The sequence below is a fragment of the Haemaphysalis longicornis genome, unplaced genomic scaffold, assembly GCF_048455015.1.
Source record: "Haemaphysalis longicornis isolate Haplotype H1 unplaced genomic scaffold, Haemaphysalis longicornis Haplotype H1 scaffold_20, whole genome shotgun sequence".
Classification (NCBI taxonomy): domain Eukaryota; kingdom Metazoa; phylum Arthropoda; class Arachnida; order Ixodida; family Ixodidae; genus Haemaphysalis; species Haemaphysalis longicornis.
The window spans coordinates 5,170,920-5,188,214 of NW_027526296.1; the positions used below are offsets into that span (position 1 = coordinate 5,170,920).

The 17,295-nt window shown below is 46.4% G+C and overlaps 2 protein-coding genes across 4 annotated transcripts in view; one reads left to right on the forward strand and one right to left on the reverse strand.

Annotated features, from left to right (window-relative positions):
• The window catches only part of LOC144172326 (mitochondrial 2-oxoglutarate/malate carrier protein), a 139,602-nt gene extending 130,689 nt beyond the window's left edge, over positions 1-8,913 (forward strand). For both annotated transcript variants that reach the window (XM_077701087.1, XM_077701086.1), the window contains exons 8-10: positions 2,373-2,472; positions 4,285-4,336; positions 8,506-8,913. In XM_077701087.1, coding sequence (XP_077557213.1) covers positions 2,373-2,472; positions 4,285-4,336; positions 8,506-8,685 — 332 coding nt within the window. In that variant the 3' untranslated portion in view covers positions 8,686-8,913. The remainder of the gene's footprint in view (positions 1-2,372; positions 2,473-4,284; positions 4,337-8,505) is intronic.
• LOC144172327 (putative 3-hydroxybutyryl-CoA dehydrogenase) overlaps positions 5,563-17,295 on the reverse strand; it is a 37,135-nt gene continuing 25,402 nt past the window's right edge. For both annotated transcript variants that reach the window (XM_077701089.1, XM_077701088.1), the window contains exons 3-6: positions 16,156-16,362; positions 14,243-14,464; positions 10,527-10,856; positions 5,563-8,681 (exon numbers count right to left, since the gene is read on the reverse strand). In XM_077701089.1, coding sequence (XP_077557215.1) covers positions 10,617-10,856; positions 14,243-14,464; positions 16,156-16,362 — 669 coding nt within the window. In that variant the 3' untranslated portion in view covers positions 5,563-8,681; positions 10,527-10,616. The remainder of the gene's footprint in view (positions 8,682-10,526; positions 10,857-14,242; positions 14,465-16,155; positions 16,363-17,295) is intronic.

Genomic DNA, 17,295 nt, shown 5'->3' on the forward strand with positions numbered 1-17,295 from the left:
TTGTAAGGCTAAAAAAAAAAAATTGCAATTGCAAGTTCAGTCGCTCAGACCTTTGTCATACTCTTCAAGATTTAGTATTCAATTTTAATTGGTCTAGGTTGGCTTAAGATATGCATGGTTGTAAACACCAAGTGCAATCCTGGGCTTGCGAATAACAAGAATCATTGCAACCTGGGCCAGACTGCTAAGAGATCAGGCCAACCTAAGCAGGTAGCGATGCAACCTAAGCAGTTGACTGAAATTCCTCCTGAAAATGGCTCTGCTGGCACGGTGGACAACTCAGCACTATGCTTCTCACTGTCAAAATGCAGGGCCAAAGAATCAACCCGCTGTGCTCTTAGCCAACCCTCGGGCTCCAAAAAAATATTCTTACAAGACAACGACGGGGCAGGCAGTGGCGCACGGCGCAATGGAAGCCTGAGTGAAGAAGATGATGTACTGAAGCATTTGCTCGTGCCATCATTTAAAGCCCAAGGGGTTCTTGGCTGGCCTAGAATCATTAGCGTCTGTCAGTCTCACCATCTTTTAAGTTCGCATTTTATTACAGAAGAGGAGTTTATTAAAAGTGGCTGTTACGTATGTCTAGGAGGGCTTCTTCATTCCTACAAGAGCTGAAACAATCGCAAAATGTGCTGCAATATGGAGTGGGTAATAGTGCAAGAATATTAGTGTAGATTGGGCAGAAGCACTCTACAACTTTCGCAGTGACTTGGAGCTAATGCCACAGCCCCGAGTGTGCAGGGAAGAGTAGCGGTTCAGGCTTGCGGGTAACAGGAGTGCCACAGTGTAGACAGCCTACGAATTGTTGCCTCACGTTGCCTTTTCCTCTCTTTCCACCAGAGTATACCCGCGGTAAGCATTTGCCTTACAGTGCACAAAGTTGCACGAGAAGTTTCCGTCTTTTTGCACTTTTAAAGGGGCCACAAAGTCAGGATACAGGTTTACTCCGTTCAAAGGACTGCTTGGTCTTGATAACAACAACACCAATTTTACTGCAAACTTCAAAGGAATAACTCAGACATTAAGGGGGGAGGACTTGAGGACAGTTTTGTCTTGACTGGTCTTGAGGACAGTTTTGTTATTTTTTAACCTATGTGTCTATGTAGTGTAAGTTCAGAGAGTTGTGCAACATGTTATGCGTACGAAATACTCGAATACTTTTTTATCTCTTTGTGCTCTGAAAGGGCTAGGGGGCGCAATTGTACTACGGCAGTAATTTTAACACTGATTCTGCAATTGCTGTAAACTTGTTAAATGTCAGGTCATCAATTACCAATGTTTCTGTAAAACGAACTGCATAAAAAATTGTGCTAGGAAAAAGATATTTCATATTTTTGTGGTTTTATTGCCCTGTTCAGTTTGTAAGCTCTCGAACGCAGCAAAAATGATACAAGTCGGACCAGTACATTCCAAGATATTGTACCCGGCAGTTGACCTCGCAGGAAAAAAGTTGGCCCTGAGAAAATGAGGCATGATGTTTGGAGATATATGTGAAAAGGGTCATTTAGGCAACTTCAAAGGGCAACAGCTTTGTAAATACTTATGGTACAGCTACAATATTTTGCAGGCACATTCTTGGGGGACCTGTAGCCTGCAAATAAAATTAAAACAAAAAATGCATTTCTTGGCAAATTTTTGGTCCTCAAGACCAGTGTCTCCCCCCTTTTAAAGAAAACAGGTGGAGCAGTAGTGACACCCCAGCCACTTTCCGGCAGTTTGTCTATGACATTGGATAATCCTGTTTGTGCGATTGGCGGTTGCCAACCTTAGCCGCACCCAAGGCACATGACTGGGCGATTGCCCCTCGTTTCGTTTAATTGTGTCACTTCACTGGGAATGTGGAGTTAACACACTCACCACTGTGTTTTTAATGCTGGCCCCGTATCATGTCATTCCTGACCATAATACATCATTGAAAGTTTGAAAGTTCTTGAAGTTCTTCAATATTTCCCTGAATTTTTCCGGTTCAACAATGGCTTTCATAGCTGCAATGAAGCTGACAAAGTTGCCAAAGGCTAGTTCTTTCAAATTGAACATACCGAATTTATTTGAATATGAGGCGAGGTTTTTTCCAAAATCCGTACTTTCAAAGCCATACCCCGCCTTGTATTCGAAGCTCAGTATATATATATATATATATATATATATATAGAGTAAAAAATGGGTATAGCTTCTAACAAAACTGTTTATTGGTTGACGTTTCGATCGGATGCCGATCTTTCTTGACCCTCGCCTTATAATCGAATAAATACGGTAGTTGTATTTTGCCTTAATGGCCGTAACCCTTAAATTCCCAAGTGATGAGCTCACCTGCGTGTTGACAGTGCTGAGATGTGCTGGTGTCATCCGCTGTCCTCTCCCTCGCGATGCAGGCTACTTCAGGGACAACATCATGTGCCACTTTGCGGCCAGCATGATCAGCGGCCTCATCACCACCGCTGCCTCCATGCCCGTGGACATCGCCAAGACGAGGTACTTGCTATACGAGGGTGCCCTCACTTTTTGGTGGCAGCTGTATGCTCATTTAGCTTCAATGAGGAGATGTTTCGTTTTAGTGCTGATCCATGCGACAAATGAGCTTGTTTCTGAAAAGAAAAACTTGTAATGCCATTGAACTTCTCACAGAGCTTTTGGTCTGTTGGTTTTTTTTTACCACCTACCTAATTGTCTTCCAGAGGTAAGAGATCAATTTGACCTTCAAACCAAGGATGGAGGGAAAGTGAGGAGGGGGGCACTTGAACATATCTCAGGCATGCTGTTCGAAGGATTGACTACAGTGCAGGCTTCATGTTTGGCTTTATTGTTGCACTTCTGAGATAATCCAACGTAACTGTCATTTAGCCTGAGCGGCATGGGCCTGACCTACACTATGAATTAAAAATGAAGGTTTTTCGAGGCTAAGACAATGAATGGTGTGCGGTGCAGCAGCTAGAATGTACTGGACTAGGTGGTGTCAAAATTGCAATGTTGTGAAGCTTAGCGAAATTGGCAGGATGGCATGAAAAAAGGAATTCGGCCAAAACCGCGTAACAAAGTGGTTGTGTAAGTGCATTTACGGTATTCATATATGTGGCGACAGGGCCATCCTGCAACCAGGCTGTTAGGGTTGCATTGGTCTTTTTGCGAGATATTGTTGGATACTAAACTTACTGGGCTAGCCTCGCATGACTCGCTCTTTGCGAAATTTTCGGCGTGAGTGGGACACTTTTTTGGCGGTATCTTTCGGTGATGAGTACACATTTGAGGTGCCGTTGGGTGTAGCCAAGTACCTAACTCCCCTCGAGAAATGGCATGCCCAATTTTTGCAGGCACTGGGTGACAGCTTAAATGTATCATTACAGTTTCACCGACCCTCCATGACTAATCTTGTAACGTGAAGAACATTTGGACAACATTTTATGTGAAGTTTTCTCACTTTTTTATTTATATAGTATTTTCCTGCTGTATTAAAACGCGCTCAGTTGTTCGTCCGCACGTGTGTTGTGTGTTTTCCTTGCTTAGTTCCATCTTCTGCACTGTTTTTATTCAAGTTGCAGTGTACCAACAAGCCCTTCAGCAAACCCTTCTGCAATTGATTTCGCTAATTTCATGATAACTTGGCCAGATACGGGCGATTTTTGGCAAGACTGATGCAGCTGCGTTGTTGGAACTCCCGTGATGAAGCATTTGACACTTCACGTATGGTTCTTGTCAAGCGTTTCGAGTCATTTGTTCAATTGGGAAGTTGGTGCCAAAATCCTCAGATCAAAGAATGCCGTCGCATTAAAAAAGGTGTACCCCTTCTAGGCAATGCATGTGCCAACTTTGTGTTTTCTGCAGGTGTGCTTCTGGCCTCTCAGTGTGTGTTGAAAGCGTAATATGCACACGATTTCAGCGCACGTTGCACTGATCAGGAAAATGTCACGTGTGCATAAGATAGTACATGTTCCTGCACTTATGCGTTCCTCTAACATGCACCAACTGCCGAAAAATGGGTACATTTTATGTGTACAATGCACCTTAGCTAGACTTGGTGGTGGTAGCGTCTAGTATTGAGCAGATTAAGCAGCTGTGCCTGTAAAAAGCAAAGATGCGCGAGGAAGGACCCAAACTGTGCAATGATGGTGATGAGTTGTTTTCTTTCATTTTGTAGCCTGCACTACGTTTTGTTCAACATTGACTACATATCTGTGGATATCTTTTTCTTGCTCTCACCAAATGCAAGTGCACTTGCATACACATGTGTAATGGACAGGATGTCGTCATTCCAACTCCAACCTGTGCTTTTCCCGTTCTGTGTTGCAGAATTCAAAACATGAGGATGATCGACGGCAAGCCAGAGTACAAGGGTGCCATTGTGAGTACTGCTGCCGTCTTCCTCTTTGGGTGTCCCTACTCATTACGGCTGAATAGCATTGGATGTTGCCTCTGCTGACGTTGCAAATTGAACAAAATCTCCAATGCCGCCACTGTTCACCCTTGGCTCTTCCTCGCGATATTCTGTTCCAAGACAGGCGCAAGCTCAGCACTTCCGGTGCAATGCACAATGTCAATTAAACGTGTCGATATGCTGTGCTCCACCCTTAAACCCATCTAAGAGGTACCAAACCACCCTTATTTATCGAAAAAAAAATGCTTAGAATTTAGCTAAGAGAACACTTTACAGTAAAAAAAGTTAGTGTTGATAGCTTACAACGTATGTTGTGGCAGCCGCGAAAGTCCACACTATAAGCGGTACTGCACTATAAACAAAACGTGTGAATCCGACCACATTGCAACATACTTCTCAAATAATTCTTTGCTTACCATCACTCAAATGAAGGCCTCTTAAAAACAGAGGTGCTGTCTTTATTTCATTTTTTTTTCTTTTCCACATCAGCACTGTTGCATGGTCTTACAAGCTGGGAGGGCAGCTTTAAATTCCTTTGTGTTTGTGTTTTGAGGGATTATGGCTATGTTTCTTAGTGTCTATGAATGAATTCCACGTGACAACGTGATAAGAACGCAAGCGAAATACTTTTTTTTCTCACCCCACCTTGTGTTGGCGATACTGAAGGCGGTTGCTTATCAGCACATTCTAATAGAAAACAAACAAGGGGCGGGGGGGCTTGCTATCTTCCAAGGTGTGTCAAGCAATGCCAGTTGTGGTTATCATGCAAGTACAAATGGAACGCACAAGCTGCAGGGTGGTTACTCTTTTCTTTCGGGTGACAAGGTTAGAGAGCAGGGAGCGTGCACTGTGTCAGATGGCTGATTCCATCTTTTTTTCTTTCTAAAACAATCCCTCAGCTGTGCCAGTCGATCACTATGCTAAGTGGTATGCTTATGCATCGAGTTCTGTGAGAGGCAAAACGATGGTCACAAAAAGTCTTGTTATATCCGGTCCCGCACTATAAGCAGTTACGTTATAAATGGTCTGCACTGTAGTTTTGTTTGGAAAAAGTGTTACCATTGCTGGATCTTGAAGCAAGGTCGTTTGAGTCAGAACCCCTGACTCTACCCCTGAGCTATTGGGCCGAACAGGGGTCTTCTTTGAGCAGTTGACGAAAAGAACACGAGGAGTGAAAACAGATGCGCACCACACTGCTTCAACAAACATTTATTGGTTCAAACAGCGTGTCCCTTCACAATGTGAATGCGCTGGCAACACTGTTACACAGAGCACACAGACTGCTTGTCTCTCTCTGTTTAAATGCACACGCAAGCAAGGCACTGTGCACCGACCCGTTTCCTTACGGAAATTTACACTTGATGGGGCAACACTAATCGTATCATGCACTTTCCTCACTCAATCCATAGAAAAACGTGCACACCCCCCCGCTCCACTGTCACCCTACACAATTGCCTGGTACTGGTGTACAATGCAGGACAAGGTTTTAACAATGGGACTAGCCTCGAATGCCTCCGGTTAAACACAAAGTGCTACTAGACAAACACTGACAACTCTCAGCTTATGCCTAGTGACTGAAGCAGCAAAATAATGTGACACGGCTGTATCATTAAAGCTCTGCACCCTGGCAAACAACATGTCTCGCAGTCAATGCCCCTGAGGAAACAGAAGTAGGTATACTCTGCGCAGCTGTGTGTAAAAGGTAACAGAAGTGCATGCATACAGCCATGCACAACCCTGTCGTACACATTTCGTAGTTTTTTATCACTGTATCTTGAAAGGCAGCGCACACAATAAAAAGCCGCACAATACACTATCTTTGGTCGGAGAAAATGTCAATGATACCTCTTGAAAGAGAGAGAGAGAGGTGTTGGAATTATAAAAGTGTTCCCCCAAAATATCTAAAACATAACCAACATGACACAACACTGAAACACTGAAGTACACCGCTAATATCTCAACAAAGGGCATGTTCAGGTAATAAAGATCCGTGAAGTAAGTAGCACGGCTTCCAAGGAGGGAAAAAAAACAAAACAAAAAGACCCTCCTTCTAATCGTAGTAAACTAAATCACGGTGTTTGAACTTGGCAGTATGGAACAAAAACAATATTCACAACAACAAATTGCACAGCAATAAACTTGTGCTGTTTAACGGCACACGCGGTGTTGAACAGTAAGGCGTGACAGGCTGCTGTAAGGGCAACACTCTGGACATGGCCCAACAGACAAAGCTGCAGCAACTCGCAACACTTAAAGAAAAGGCCACACTCAACATGACTGCACAAGGCACCGATGTGTGCAAAAAATGGTTGAGAGGGATAGCTCTGCAATTAACGTACCGGTATGTGCTTTGGTAAAGGATGTTCACTGTGACACTATGAAACCATATCACAGCAATGGAAATGATCACAAAACTTGACAGCTCATGTTTCCGTGACTCCCGAGATTCTTGCGCAAAAGCAGCAGCTGCACATAGTGTGACGAGAAGGGCTGGTGTGGCTTCCCCCCCCCCCCCACTCTGGTAGTACAGTAAAACCTCGTTACAAGAGACACTTGGTTATAAGACACAGTTGAATGAAGACTGTTTGGTTAGTTTTCCTGTGCTTGCCATGTTAGCAACATCGCATACAAGGGACTTTGGTTACAAGACACATTTATTTTCCGGGTTTTTGAGTGTCTCTTGTAGCGAGGGTTTGCTGTGGTATACGAGAGACTTGTTAGTCTTCAGCTGATAAAATTCTCCAGTTAGACAATCCGATCCACTTGAACTAGGACAATTGCTATTGAACAAGTCAATGGACAGCAGTTACAGATAGCTGTATTTGACATTAACACATTCAGCACACCATTAGGGTGGGGGAAAAAACAAAAAACAAAACAACAACAACAAAAAAAAAAAAACCACACATGCAAGCCCCCAGAGCTGTAACTTTCCCTCCAAGATCCTGAGACTTGTATTTCCTGCCCAGCAGATGTGAGTGAACTACTATTGTGTCAGAGTCATCTGCAGTCGAAATATTGCTCAACAGTGCAAAAGTATTGCTGCAGTGCATGGCTTAACATCTCTTCAAGGCAGCCACAAATTGATCCAAGGGCTCAGCTCTCACTCAGGTCATTGCGGTACTGGTTGCACAACCCGCAGCGGGCACTCGCAAGAGTGCTAACAACCAACCAGCTTGCTACTTTGTGGATCATTTTTGGCGTTACAAGCTACATTTTGGGCCATGAGGCTTGCCATTCTGAAATCTCGTGGCTAGTCTAGACTGGACGGGACGAATTTGCACGCACTGAAGCCCCGTGCTGAGCACATGAAACTGCACTGTGTGTAAGATGTAGTGTACGATCTGTCTCGTCAAGAGCGACAAGGGTTCAGTCTGCCAGCAATCACAGGATTATTATAAAGGTGACAAGCTTTGGTGCATGCGGGCGCAAGGTGCACATAACCCACACAGCCAGTTGTGCCTTATCCTTTCTACACTGCCTGTTTATACCATAGCGAAGCATCTGCCATGGACAAATGGAATGCGAAAGTGAAAGTATGAACTCGAATGCATAAACAGCGCCATTTCTTTCCGTTCAAGTAAAATTATCGCGCGGCCCTGTAGCAGTAACGAAGTTTGTAAATGTGGCTTTGCAAATGTACGCTGTGACTTTGTTACAGTGTACCAGAACAGAGAAGTGTGCTGTTTTTGGCCGATTGGGGGGGTCCCTTTTGCGATGAGCTGCTTACCAGTTGGTGTTAGAAGTCTTGCTCGCTAATTTAATCGTTATTTATTGCCCTAAACTGTCTTATTTCCTCATTTTATGGTATAACATTTTATAAAACCCGTCAAATAACTGCTGAGTTTGATTTAGAAACTTTTAGGGAGGGGGGGCTGGCTGCAACAGTTCTCTGGGGGAACGCCTGCGCTCCATAAAATTTTTTCATCGCAACAGGGACCTGCGCTCTCCATTGGTTTTTCCCCCGCACAACACACCTCTACTTTCTAGTACACTGCAACCTCGTCATTATGCGATCTGCACAAACCACATTCTTCGATTTCGAGTGTACCGGTTCATGTTTCCGTGTTCATCTGTCCATGAGTGTACATCTCTTGCACATCTCCCTTCTCCCCCTCGCCCCTGTCCCCTGTCAGGACGTGCTGAGCAAGGTGGTCCGCAACGAGGGCTTCTTCAGCCTGTGGAAGGGCTTCACCCCGTACTATGCCCGGCTGGGACCCCACACGGTCCTCACCTTCATCTTCCTGGAGCAGATGAACCAGTTCTACTACCGCGTCATCCTCGGGGATGCCTCCGGGGGAAGGGGAGGCCTCTGAAACAGACGGGGGAGGAGAACGCTGTCGAGTCGCCGCCTGTCTTTCGAAGTCCCGGCCGACAATCAATCGGCCGTCCCCATCGACCCCACTGCGCTGCTGCTGCTGCTGCCAGACTGTTTACTTAATCAGATTCTTAGAGAGAGAGGGCCGGACAGGGCCAAGGTGCTTCATTTTGGTTGGTTGGTTATTATGGGAAGAGACAGTAATAAAAGTTCATTCTTGCGTTCACTGAGCAGGGTCGAAAATTGTGAATGGTGGTGGGGAGGGCACGGACGCCTTGCACTGCTGCTTTTAGAAATGGCAACACTGCTGTTCAGATTATTCCCATGCATGCGTGTCAGTTAAATGCATTTATTTAATGCCTGATTAACAATGCAGGTGGCAATTAGCACGAAGAAACAACAGTGTGGTAGTGTCTCGTTTATAGCACCAGGTACCTAGCAAAGCGCCTACACACAGCTACACATTGTAGTGCATGTTTCCCAAAAGTTTCTGTACTGCAGTAGAAGGCACTGCTGAAGTCGGAGGTTCCTCCACACAGACTTCAAGGCCTATCCACAGCCTAGTTCCCTGTTGTTACGAATACATGGGAACTGCAATCATTTACTGTATAACCCTCTGACCCCTTCATGCCACTTTCAGGGTCCCACAATTACCTCTGTGAAAATAACTGGGTTCTACGAGAGCGCAGTGCACTCCCTACACATGTGCCACTCATGGCACCTGGTTTGAGTTAGATGGCGATCGTAAAGGCTGTGCACCACTGGTGCTTGGGAAAAATGAGTTGCCATGTTTCCCATCGGGCTCTTTACAACCCATCCTCCGGAAAATCCAGCACACTGAATTTTCTGCTGAAAAATTACTCAGGAGTGAACAGGGATCAGCAAACTTGGGTTTACTTTGGGAGTGCTCTTGCAAGTGTGCGGCAGTCTACAGCGGCAGTAAGTCCACTGCTGAGTGTCATCAGCAGCTTTGTCAAATGTTGCCAAAAGCTTTGAAACAACCCATTCGTTGAACCAAGAATGTGGCCCTTCAAGTTCTGAATTGCAGACTGCAGCAAGCTCGCACTGATTATCACTGCTAAGATTTTTCTTTTAAAAAAGCTCAATTTTTCGTTTTTGTTTGTCTGGATAATTTGAGACTCCGCTTTATTAGAACTCTTTTTTGCGGTTGAGTGGGCCTTTGAATTTACAAATTTGTTCTGCATTTTGCAAACTATTTCTTAAACCATTAGTGACATTCCCCCCCTCTCGTCATCACAAAAGTGTAAACTACTGCAAACAAGGTTCTCGAGTAATATCAGAACCTATACATACTTAAACAGCACCCTTTTGTGTCTAATGTAGACACCTGAAATGCCTTTTACTGCCTAAACTTGCGGTCTCTGTTAAACAAAAAGTAGCCTTTGCTACCATTTGTGGCAAAAAATAGAATGGTGAAGGAAGAATAATGGTAGATTTTGGCTAACATTTGATTGATTGATTGTAGGGTTCAATGAGCCGACGCAACATGGGCGATGAGGCGCGCCGTAGTGGAGGGCTCCAAATTAATTTTGACCACCTGGGGATTGTTAATGTGCGCCGAAATGTGGAACCATGGGCATTTTCGCTTTTCGCCTCCATCAGAAAAGTGGCCACCATGGCCGGGAATCCAACTCACGTCCATGCTCAGCAGCACAACGCCTTAGCCACTGAGCCACCGCAGCTAACATTTGTTTTATGTGCGCCACAATTTACACAGGTCAGAAGTGGCAGCTTCTTTAGCTACCAAATGACCATCCAACTCAAATCTGTTGCATTGCTGTAAGGTACCAGAAGTTCAGACTAGCTCGAAATGCTCACCTCAGCCAGCGGGGAGTGACGCACCTTCCCTGTGAAGATACAGAAGGGCAGCTTCGACAGGAGAAGGAAGAGGAAACGGGCAGTGCCGCCCTACGAGTGGAACACGCGGAAGATGGAGGTGATGTGGCGGCGGCAGATGGGGCAGGCGTCCTGCCGCTTGAGCAGCATGCGGCCGCAGGCGGCACAGGTGCACAGGTGGTGGCAGGGGTGGAGCACGCAGTTGCGCTCCTCGTCCATGCACACCACGCAGTCCTTGTCCCCCCGGCCACCCCCGCCCACTCCCCCGCCACCCTCCAGCACCTCGGCCGTCAGGGCGCTGCACAGGGTGTCCTGCAGGGACAGGGGAAGGGAGCATGCGAGGGCAGCTTAGACTGAGCCTGGAGCAACATCTTCCCACCAATGCCGTAGTGTTTAGAAGAGAAGCAGACCTTAAGAAAATCGGTGTAAGCTTGGTTACTGTGGAAAACTAGGTGCGTTGGTACATTATCGAAGAAAAAAAAAAACACAGTGCAAAAAAGACAAGGACAGGGAGAGGACAACGAGGAAGCTTGGTCTTTGTCAGGTGGTCTTCCCACATTGCCTGTTGCACCGGGAAGCATACGTGAACGGGGCTGGTATCAGCAATTCGTAGAGAGCACTGCTGCTGAAAGGAGAGAAACACCGACTTTCAGAGTGAGAACAGCGTCAAAAAATTGAATTTATGCACTATTTTATTTATGATCGACAGGTTCTAAAGAAAGTGCTTGGAAGCTGTTGCTGCCCTTGCACAAATATTTACCAAGCTGTCGCACTCCGAAGTCCTCTAAGCGACTGTTTATGTCCACCTACATTGCTTTTATCAAAGAGCCTACACCACCTAGAGTTACAATTTTTCTGTAAAGGATTAGGTTAAATGTACTAAAGGCGGAAAAGCAATTGCACATTTAAAATCAGAGCAAAAAATGGACGATGCTGTGAAGCTTCACACCTAATTTTATCACGAAAAAACAACAAAAGAAGTGCCTTGAAAACCTGTGGAATGGCCTGTGTTTTCTCAAACGACTCAGGAGCCATCCACAAAGCCACACCCTGGAGGCTATAGTGAGAGGTGCAGTTTTGTTGGTATTCTCTCGCTACCTCTTGGGTATAGTCAGCCACAGCTCCTCTCTGCAAGTTCTAGTGTCTGTGAAGCTATTTCAAGCAAGTGCAATAAGGGCTTCTCCACCATGCTGTGGAGATCTAGAGCCACCAGATGAGGTTTTATTTAGTGGCTCTAGGGTGATCACATTGAAGAAAAGTGGATTCCACATTGCAAGGCAAACCACTTCTGGCAAAGACCCTCCCTCTTGTTTCACCTGTCTGGGAAGCAACGTTTTTCTTTTTGTTTTTCCCACCTCCTCATCGTATTTTTCTGAAGCAACTGGAGACGCTTGCCCTACCTTTAGTAATTGGTCTTAAAATGCGAGTACTTCCAGAAATGACCGTATCGCTTGCCTACAAGTCAGTGCTGAAGCATCCACAATAGCATTGACTTTTTCCTGAGTTCTGTCAACTACCAAGTCACCAATCTGGTGACCCAGAAAAGAAACTTTGCTCAACTCCAAAAAGGCACTTGTCACTTTGAAGACCAAGGAGTTGTTTGTACAACAATTGCAGGACTTGTCAGGAGGCGTGTCTGAGGGATCTTTCTCACTAACAATTATGTAACTAAAGTGCACAGCTGTTATGGTAGTCAGCATGGAGTCCATCACAAGCTGTAAAATACCTGATGCTGCAGAGGTGTAAGATAGAAGTCTCTTGGCTTTGTAGAGCTATTCTGGAATGTTAAGTGACTTTCTCAGTGACCTGGCTGCTTCTGGCATGCCAAGTTGTCTGCACAATGGAGACAGAAAAAGAGCACCGAACATCTTGCCTCCTCTCCACTAAGTGACGATCTCGTCAGCTGTTGGTAGTGGGTAGGCTGCCTTCTTTGCTGCTAGGTTGATTGTGAAGCAGCAGTAGCTGCAGATGTGCACTGTTCCATCCTTTTTTTTTTTTTTTTTTCACACTACTGCAAGATATGTCGCTTATTTTAAATGCTGGGTTGGCTGGACAATGTTTTGATGGTGAAGTTTAAAAACTGTCAACCTCTCTATCTACAGAAGGCTAACAGTTTAAATGCTGGGTTGGCTGGACAATGTTTTGATGGTGAAGTTTAAAAACTGTCAACCTCTCTATCTACAGAAGGCTAACAGTTGAGGCGAACTAGTTGAACTTCCACAAACTCCAGAACTGCTCTTTCAGTGAGTCCAATATCAACATTAGGGCCAAGGTATCCGGAGTTGCACCCGTAAACTCTGGGCTGGTACTTATCTAGTGGCTGCTGTGCAAGTTCATCGTCAGAGGCACTTCTGAATGCAGCTAGTCGCCTGCTAAGACGTGGGAACCAATTTTTTTGCTAAAGATGTACAAATGTCAAATTCGGGACTGCGCATTGAACACAAATAGTAAACACTGAGAGCAAACTGAATCGAATATTCTTGAATACAAACAGTAAACACTGAGTGCAAATTGAATTGAATATTTTCAAATACGAATATCCTTGCGTCAGTGCGTGTACAGTTGGCCACAAGTCGCCTTAGTGTGGTAGTACCATTTGCGCTCACTACTTTTCCCTTACTCTCGGTTGCGACAACGGAAGAAGATAAATTTGAGAGCTGACTTGGCTTTCTGAGAGGCTTTCTGGAATGCGAAGCCATGTGTGCATCAACGTGGCTTGCAGGTGCACATTGTAGTGAACCATTGCAAGCACTGAATAAGTGTACGACAAATTCACATGGCAGGAGGAAGGGGGAATGAGAAAGGGCAACTCTCCGCTTTTGGTGTTCTTGAAATAACCATAAAACAGCTTTTATCTGCATCGTTAAAGTCAATCGTTTGCAGCTGGCCTTCCTTATGTTCTGACACAATGTGCCCTGGCAGGAAAATCAACTCACCAAGTGTGTGTTCCTGGACGTGATGACCCAATTTCATGCGCATCACTGCATTTCATGACAGTGCAGCATCTTTTGAGACAAATGTTGCAATGAAAGAAAACGAGCCACTGAAATGGTGGACAAAGGGGGAAGCATGTACGTGGGCACTATGAGAAGAGTGCAGTGAAAGCTGGCTGTGCAATGCTGCAGGGACACTGTACGTTCATGCAAATGATCTGTTAGACGTCGTGATTTGCACTCAAATGCATCTTTCTCTGCGGTTGTGTTAAACACTGGAAGCATGCTTGACAGTGCAGCTCCAGAGGCTGTGGGTTGAACTGAGCTTTCGAGGCATCCACACTCTGGTCAAGGCTGACCTCACTGGGCTCCCTGGGCTGTCGCATCACTGTGGTGCAATGTTCATCCGAGCCACGAGTCCTGTACTGACCTCACTGCCAATTGCCGTTTCCACCACATGGCCACTGTACGTAGCTGGGAGTTTCACTAAGGCAAGCATACAAAAGAAATATGCTTCACCACTGCTGGCTTGCAGAGTTCAGAATGTGCAAAGTAGTGAGAAGACCCACTCAGGCCCGACTGTCTTTCACACGTCGCAAGAGCACACTTACTAGACAATATGTCGCCCCTGCAATATCTGTGCGATCCCAGAAGAGGTGGATTTGTTGTGCAGAACTAACTGCTGTGCTAGCTCATGGATGACGCAAGAGAACTATGCACTGGCCTACACCCAACGTTGCCGGGGGGGACGGGAGAGGCACTCACGGGGCTGGCCAGGTCGGGCGGGGAGAAGGGTGGCGGCTGGCGTGCCAGGGCGGTGCGGCCGAGCAGGGCCAGTGCGGAGCGGCGGGCCTCGCGCTCCCGCTCGGAGAGCACCAGGGGCTCGGGCCCCGCCCGCAGGAAGGCCGTCTTGCCCATGCGCTCCAGGAAGCCCCGCACCCAGGACAGGGTGGCCATCGAGGTGCCCCGGCACAGCTGGATCTCCACCTGCGCACCCGGTCACCCTTCCTTTGCCGCCACTGCACTCTCAGCTGGGCCCCACCCAACAGGCCCCTGAGGTCACTGCAGCTCCCACACCACCTCTCCCCTATCGAGACATCACTCAGTTTTATCAAACCACTAGATGAAAGTTCCCGAGCCTTCACCCAACCCTCAGCAAAGATCAGGAAATCACACTCCAACAATTACAAACAGGCACTACCGTACACCCAGTCGGAATGCATTTATTGTTTCCCACGCAGTACACTGGCTCAGTGCAAATTTGGTCCATAACTAGGTGCCCTCGAACACGTAATTCTGGAATGTGCAAATCCAGTCCTACGACCCCTCTCCACCTGTTCCTTACCTGAGCTGTGGGAGACACTGTTGACGAGCTGTCGCATGGAGGACCAGACTCTTCTGGTGACACGGACAAAGACAACTAGGGCAACACGTAAATTTCAATACTGGTGTCCCGCTCTCACTTTTGAGCTCTTTGAAATGCTTCTTCTCTCTCTCTCTCTCTCTCTCTCTCTCCAACTGGGTTACATCCTCGTTAGCCAATGCACCCCACAATGCAAATGGAGAACAGTTGTCCCAGACCGTGTGGGTTTATCAATGAAACATCCTGTGGTCTTACTAAATCAAGGCACGCTAGTTGTGACCAAAGCACGGTAAGTGGTAGCAAGGGCATATCTACCCCATTAACAATATCACGTGTAAAGGTGGTGTTGACGTCATTTTTTCAGACAAGCTACGACGTCATTTTTTCAGACAGGCTACAAAGGCACACAGCAGAGCCCACCCACTTTAACTGTCTACCTCGAAGTCAACAACTGAAGGCAGAAAGGGTTTCAAACTGGATGCCGCGTGCATCGCCACCTCCTGTCCCCCCAGGAAGCTTAATTGAAATACACAGCTAAAGATTTGGGAGCAAGAGACAGAACATAGCACAAGTAGTGGTTTCTGGCATTAACAGCAAAGATTTTGCACCTTTTTTTCAGTGTCATAAGGTGCACTGCTTATGCTGAAAGTTTCGTTTAAGGGTCAGATAGCACCCCAACTCGTGATAACACATTACCTAGTGCATGACAGGCACCCCGCACTAGCTTTGTTCTTATCAAGACTAGCAGGTTCAACACAAGCCAGGGAAAAACTTTGAGGTGTCTTTGAAGGTGCCCGTCTGATTGTAGGTATCAGCTTGGCTTGCAGAGAGCCCAGAGTATCACCTGGAGCATGACCCCACCCGTTTCTTACACAATACAGTTCTTCCTTTCGATAAACAAAATAGGGTGGAACACAGAGCGTGAAGCCAAGCTGCTTTAATGATAGAAGCACTGCTGGAAGCAATTTCAGGGCAACTGGCATGGAATTCCACTTGTGCATCTGTTTGTGCGGAGTTCTCTGACCCTGGGCAAGTATCAAGTTCAGGGTCGTTTTCATGAATTTGCTCCTTGTCGAATGTCCTTCCTATATAAGAATGGTCCCCCGTCATGAAAAGAGGTGGACACACCATTCTACTGAATACTGCCTCCTCACATTAGGTGGGATCGTGATCTGGCTCGTTATTCTGCTCGAAAGGCAAGCCATTCTCATGTGGATGATAACATTGTACAGGCAGAAGAGACATTGAGAGCCACAGCTGTGGCATGCACCACCACATCTTTATAGAAGAAAGAAAGAAAAGGCGAAGCCCACACCTCGGGGATGGCGTAGACGGGGAAGAGGAAGCGGAGGCCCAGGCAGCGCTCCTTGCCTGCGGCGCGCTCGAAGACGGCGTCCATGGGCAGCCGCATGCTGCTGCTGGCCAGGATGGCCGTGGGCCGGCACCCCTGCGAGGCCACCTCCATCAGGGACACCTTGGCTGCCAGGTCCTCCGTGATGCACTCCAGCACCAGCTCCGCCTCCTGCAAAGTGGAGGTGGAGGGGACAGCTGCCTCATCTGCCTCATACCCGACACCTCTGAATTGTTGTCACTCGAGGGGCGACTGCAACATGCAGCCATTCTGGTCAACAGTTGGACGTGCAGACGTTTCTCCTACCTGGCTCTTTCTTGAAAATACGTCACATTACTGCTCACTACACTGCAAACGTCCCTGCCCACCTCTCACGCTCCTTCTTCCCCTCCCATTTCACTCGTCAAACCATAAACATAGTGAATGTTTGCCGAAGACAATTAAATTCTCACGCATTCCACTGCTCGCACACCATTTACTGGAACCTTTCATTACTCTTTGGACTTCTTGGACTGTTGCCGCGAAATTCAGGGTCAAGCATGAGCACTGTTTGTATTTTGGATCCAAACCGTTGTTTTCAATGCGTACCATTTAATTTGATCTCGCAAAAATCAAGCACACATGCATTTTCAGCTAAAAGAACAATGCAAATATCACTTGTGGATTGATATTTTGGCTCAAATATGCCTAATGTTTTTTTTTGCTGAACAGTGTCAACAGTCTGAAGTGTGGTACCATATTTAGTGGTTCGGAAAGGTTTTGCCTGTTTTACTTGTCCTTTCAGAATTCTGTTAGGTTTTGACCACGAGGCTGAATCAAGGGACAGACAGACAGAGAAACCAAAATTTTCATGCTTAAGTGCCCCAAGAATTCATAAAAAATGGAGGAACCTGATGCTCGAAGGACGGGTAGTGCATTCCAGTGGATTCCCTCTTCTCTCACTCAAAGGCCACACTGCTTAGAAGTGGAAAAACAGTTCCGGTCTTAGGTTCCGGGTACGATTTGGGTTGTGAAGAGAGGCTTTAGAGAGACCATGCTTCTTGCACAGGATGCAGGGTCTCGCACCAAGACTTCACAAGGCGGAAATAGCTTTGCTTCCACAAT